This window comes from Rosa rugosa, chromosome 7, assembly GCF_958449725.1.
Source record: "Rosa rugosa chromosome 7, drRosRugo1.1, whole genome shotgun sequence".
Classification (NCBI taxonomy): domain Eukaryota; kingdom Viridiplantae; phylum Streptophyta; class Magnoliopsida; order Rosales; family Rosaceae; genus Rosa; species Rosa rugosa.
This window is the reverse complement of record NC_084826.1, coordinates 6,971,612-6,977,430: the sequence shown is the minus strand read 5'-3', so window position 1 is coordinate 6,977,430 and position 5,819 is coordinate 6,971,612. Positions and strand designations below refer to the sequence as shown.

Below are 5,819 nucleotides of genomic sequence, written 5' to 3'. Positions count from 1 at the left end.
AGCAATGATCTCTGAGTGGTTCGAGGAGGTAGCCACAAGGGTTTGCTTGGTTGATCTCCAAGATATCGTCGTGTTCCCAATGGTAAATACATAACCAGTTTGGGAACGACTTTTATGTGGGTCAGAGAGGTACCCAGCATCAGCAAAATCAACCAAAACGTCATTTGGCGTTTTGGTGTAGTGAGTGGCGCTTTCGCCATCAACATTTCCTTTAGGGATTGCAGTTCCATATGCGGTCCCTCTTGTCTCTCTGTAGGGAAAGAACAGTCCCAAGTCAATGGTTTCTTTTAGGTATCGGAAAATGTTCTTGATACCATTCCAGTGACGCTATGTTGGCGTTGAGCTAAATCTAGCTAACAAGTTCACTGAGAATACAATGTTTGGTCGAGTACATTGGGCTAAGTACAATAATGCGCCTATTGCACTTAGATAGGGAATTTCAGCTCCCAACACCTCTTCGTTATCTTCCTTTGGACGAAATGGATATTTCCTTGCATCCAAACTTATACCGATCATGGGAGTGCTAGCAGGATGCGCTTTGTCCATGTTAAATCGCCTGAGTATCTTTTGGACATACGTAGACTGGTAGATTAGTATTCCACAAACTCGGTGTTCTAGTTCAAGGCCTAGATAGAATCGAGTTTTCCCTAGATCCTTCATCTCAAATTCAGATTTCAAGTAGCTTGCGGTTTCTCTCATTTCGTCAAGAGTGCCTATTATGTTCATATCATCGACATATACATCTACAATTGCAAATCCGGAACTTGTTTTCTTTATGAATACGCAGGGGCACAATTCATCGTTCTTATATCCCTTCCCAATCAAGTAGTCACTTAGACGGGTATACTACATCCGCCCGGATTGTTTTAATTCGTAAAGTGAGCGTTTCAACCTAATTGCAAACGCACTCCGTGGTTTAGAGTCACTTGACTTGGGTAATGTAAGGCCATCAGGCACTTTCATATATATCTCTGAATCTAGAACCCCATAGAGATATGCAGTAACCACATCCATGAGCTGCATTTCCAGTCCTTAGGAAACTACCAAGCTAACTAAGTAGCGGAACGTTATAACGTTCATTACGGGAAAGTATGTCTCCTCATAGTCAATTCTAGGGCGTTGTGAGAAATCTTGCGCCACAAGGCGAGCCTTGTACCTCAGGACTTCATTATTCTCATTACGCTTTCTGACAAAGACCCATTTATGTCCTACAGGCTTTACACTTGGTGGGGTTAGCACTACCAAACCAAATACCTGTCTCTTTGTCAGAGAATCTAATTCTGCCTGGATTGCTTCTTTCCATTTAGACCAATCTGCTCTTTGTTGACATTCTGCGCTAGAAAAGAAAAAAATTTCTTTAGGGTTTCGGTTTTTTTTTCTCCGAAGCTAGAGTTCTTTTTCTCTTGGCTATTTGCTCTGAGCGTGCTGATAACATGTAAAAGTAAAATGAGAATTGGAATTGGTCTACTCATTTCATTTCATAGTCCCTTTATATAAGGAGAGAATTACAACGGAAATATCAATTACAATGATGACATTAAATACTGATTGATCCGTAATTCCTGCTGATTGATGGTAATTGCTAATTCCTTGATTCCCTCTCTGTCAGTCACTTTGACGAAGACACATAATGTGTTTTTCCTTTAACAGAGATCAATTTTTGTTGATTAATTTTGGTACTTGTGATTGTCATGTATTTGATATAAAAAAGATGGTGATATAGTTTTGTACAGTAATTTCTCTATTACGTTTGGTACTTATATTTGTTATGCTTATTTATGATGGAATAAGATTATTAACATGATGATGGTCAGAGATGAAAAATAGATGTGCACTGGTCGAGATTAGAATGAACATGTGTATGTTTGGAAATGGGGAATATGTTTTCGGGGAGTCAAGCGGGTTTGGGGCATATTCCCTGTTAAGGAGATGAATGAGAAATCTCTGAATTGTATTAACTGGGATTGGGATGGAGATGGAGATAGAGAATGAAGCCGCTAATGAGGATGGGATTGTAGTCTCTATCCTCGACCTAACCCCGTTCTCCTCCATACTTCTTGTTTGCAAAAGGAGGGTCGAATGCAGTCGAAGAGAAGTTGTACGTTGGATCAGTATAGGGAAGCCTAACAAAACCAAACAATGAAATGTAATAAACCCTAGCTAGGCTTCCCAACATTCGATCATCTATCAACACATCTTCGATTGTTGATCCACCACTCATAGTCGCAATCATTCCAAAACTCATCCAGTGACGTTTAACATAGAAGGCCGTTCCGATAGAGCAACCTCTCAACCACCAACCCCTGAATATCGTTTGGCTGCAGTCATGAACTGGACCCTATGACAAATGCTCAAATATGATCAGCACTCAATACTCACTAGCAAGTCCTAAGATAAAGCTTTCTCACTAGATGGAACCATCATCCATGCCACCCAACACGAAGTTCACGAACTCTGATGTTCCTCTCCACCAAGGCCATATGAACCATAGTTAGACAGAACAATATGAGAATGAAATTGTTTTGTCAACATAACATGCAACCTCATTGATATACTCCTATACCACGTCTTTTATTTTTTTGTTGGATTAATGTCTAGGCCCAAGTGCCCAACTTTTCTCTGTTGTCAAATATATTTTTTCTCTGTTCAGCAATAGTGTTAGGTATTGTTCTTCCGGCCGGTTTCAACCATTTCAGACATTAATTGTTAATCCATGATAGTTTGAATTGTTTATATAGCGTACCTTTGCAGTACCATTAACTACCGAATATTTCCATTGTATACAATTGGGCAATTAGCTAGAGATGGACATCTTCATAGGTTATAATAGTTCAGGTTGTTTAACATTTTTTTTTGAATCAGAAGAAGGAATTTTATAGATAGAAACTCAATAGAGCTTGGTTACAAGCATATCGTAACACATCCAGATAATAATCGTGGAGTGTTAACAAATTACTAGAAATTTGTGTTAGCCTAAGGCCAGAGTGACCATTACATACCCTTCCGCTGTCATCTACAGACAGAACAAGAAAATGTGATAGTACCCACGGTGGTATATAGAGATAGGTCCACTCATTTGACGTTTCATGTTCCGCCATTACAGAATAACTTGAATCCTCCTTCAGTACTACTCCAGACGATTCAATAGTACCATTTATGTCAAAGTAAACATATTTTGTTGGATCAAAACCTCCAGGATCCCAAATACGAAACCCTAGCAGATTAGAGCTCATTAGTTTGGCCTACAAGAGAGCCCAATTCCAGCAATCCTTCACCCATTTAGGTCCCAAACCTCCATTGGGCCCCCAATCATATTTTACTGTGGGCACCCAGCATGGTTCGAGCACCCAAATTGGTTGGGGCACCCTATCAAAATCCGGCCTCCGATCTCTAGCGGCTGTAGCAGCACAGCCGCTTCTCAACCCGTCGACCAGCTGCGTCATTGCCATGCAATCATTCGAAGCAGACTCCGCTGCCGCGCACACTGATCGATGCGTGTGTCTCTTCATCCTCAATCTGCATCGCCTTGAGTAATTAGGCTGCATCATTCCCAGCCTCCGATCACAGTCAGATGCAGACACTGCTCGCCTAATTGCAAAGACCTGCTGCAATGGCAGATCTGCAGCCTGCCGTCGCCAGCCCGGCCCAAATCTCTCCTGCTCCCGTCCTTTATGCCAAACACTAGAAGCTCTGTGCCATCTATAATTTTTGATGCCAATCATCGCCATCTTCAGATCCATATCATATAGATGGTTGCCACCCCCTGGTTTCAAGAAACAGGCTCCACCCAACAAGCCTAGGTCTATCTTGAGCCGAGCTCTACTTGGGCGAATCCGGGACAAATGATTTCGCACCCACTGAGCCTTGGGTCTCCCCGGATTAGACCACCAATCCATCTCATTCACCTCAGCCACTTCCTTCCGGCGAGAGTCAAAAGAGGTGATGAAGGTTTGAGGGTTAGATTGGGTGGTTTCCACACGAAGTGGGCGTTGGAGGGCCATCAGCAGATGGCTTAGGACAGAGACCGTGGCCGGCCGCCATTGTTGGAGCGCAGAGCCATCCCCTGGTTGTTTAACATTTTGATGGGATCTATTCCTATATATTATAATTAATTACCTCGATTAGATCGGAATAATATTTTTTTTATAAGTAATTTGTTGAACTAAATCTCTAACAATCTTTGATCATAGATCCCATTATAGTTTTGAAGATTCAATTAACAACCCCATGAACCATCCATTATTTAAAAGACCAACAAAATTCCAGCACGAACTTTTTCATTATATACCAAATTTCAACGTTGAACAACTCTTTGAACTGAAAAACTTAAAATGGAAGTATACACGAACTTCAGACCAAAAAAAAAAAAAAAAAGTATACACGAACTTGAAGTCTATACCTAAGCTATGATATAGTACGAAAGAGTTTGTCGCTTTTTCTCAACTGGATATAAATATATACATCCCCACTTGAAGCCTGGTTTTTTATATAAAAGGAAAAAACCAAGCAGCTTCATTGATTTTTTCCGAAATTTTTTTTTAAAGAGAGAGAGAGAGAGAGAGAGAGAGAGAGAGAGGAAAAAACAGAAGCGTATGTGGGGAAGACTGAGGACACACAATTCAAGATCATGAAAATGAAAGAGAAGGAAAGATGTGAATCCACCAAGGGGAAAATGGTGGTTGAGACTCAAATATCTAACGTCTAGAAGACGACGACGAGCTGTACATCTGGTCAAGGAGGATGACAAACGCCATGGCCACCGACGTGTCGAGATCGGGCTGTACGACGAGGCGGAAGACGTCGACTCCCAAAGCCACTCCGCCCACCGCCGCCTCCTTCCTCTTGATCTCCGCCACCTTCCTCCTCTTTCCGTCGTACACGGCGCAGCACCTCTGCGCGTACGACCCTTCTACCTGGTACAGCACCGACTTCTTGTTGTTCACTTGCGCCAAGTACTTGTTGTTTAGCATGTTCACGTTCTTCCTCACGCAGAACCGCGGATTCTCCGCCGTCTCTCCGTCGTAAACCATCCAGTTATCCCCGAAGCTCAGCCTCTGAGTAAACATAACACAATAACGTTTCTTTTAATAACGATAAATGTTATATTGTTAGACTGTCGAAGAAGATAGAACATGGCATGGTAGATATGTAATAAGAGAACATATGTATACCTTGCGGCGGATGGTGAGGAGAGGCTTGCCGTAGGCGTCCATGAGGACGATCTCGCCTTTACGGCCGGACAAGTAGTTGTCGACCCTAAAGACGAGATTTCCCTTGGTGTCAAACACCGTAAACCCGTTGCAATTCAACAGCAACGACTTCTTCCACACCGTCAGCACTGTGGCCTCTTCGGATCCTGAAACCCTCAGCTTCTGCTCAGCCTCGTAGGCGGCGACATTGGCCGTGGCTGCTGCAGCACCATTTGGGTATACTTTTGTCATCGCAAAGCTTGAAAGTTTGGAAATGTTAAGAGTGCTAGCCAGTTATGCGTTTTTGAAGGTGTTGATGGAATAAGTATTATAAGTTACACACATGTAGGTCGGAGTATATATATATGGAGGAGATGGATTCGGAGTTGAATTTAGGGTAAGTGGGTATGGGTCAGGGTCTGGGTTTTGCGTGGTCCAGAATGAATAAGAGTGTAAAACAATTAAAGGTTGAAGAACTTGGAGGAGATCGATGGCGCATGAAGAGGGCATAGTAATTATTATTAAACTAATGAGATAGAAAGTCATACCGGCGAGTGCGCCACCAGTGTCTGACGTCGTACACGTAATGATGATTAAGAAATGGACGGAAAGGGGAACAAGATTAACATG

General features: G+C 42.4%; 1 protein-coding gene across 1 annotated transcript; it reads right to left on the bottom strand.

The window, feature by feature from the left end:
- Positions 1-4,412: 4,412 nt before the first annotated feature.
- LOC133722597 (protein LURP-one-related 8-like) lies at positions 4,413-5,597 on the bottom strand. The gene is made up of 2 exons (XM_062149473.1): positions 5,172-5,597; positions 4,413-5,054 (listed from the first exon to the last, which is right to left on the bottom strand). The coding sequence occupies exons 1-2, from the start codon at positions 5,439-5,441 to the stop codon at positions 4,695-4,697; spliced, it is 630 nt and encodes a 209-aa protein (XP_062005457.1). The 5' UTR covers positions 5,442-5,597; the 3' UTR covers positions 4,413-4,694.
- Positions 5,598-5,819: the final 222 nt, after the last annotated feature.

Bases quoted from the DNA above. Each gene is read 5' to 3' on its own strand.
- LOC133722597 (XM_062149473.1), bottom strand. From the start codon at position 5,441: ATGACAAAAGTATACCCAAATGGTGCTGCAGCAGCCACGGCCAATGTC. The intron at 5,055-5,171 runs GTATACATATGT...ATGTTTACTCAG, and splicing joins TCCTCACCATCCGCCGCAAG to AGGCTGAGCTTCGGGGATAA.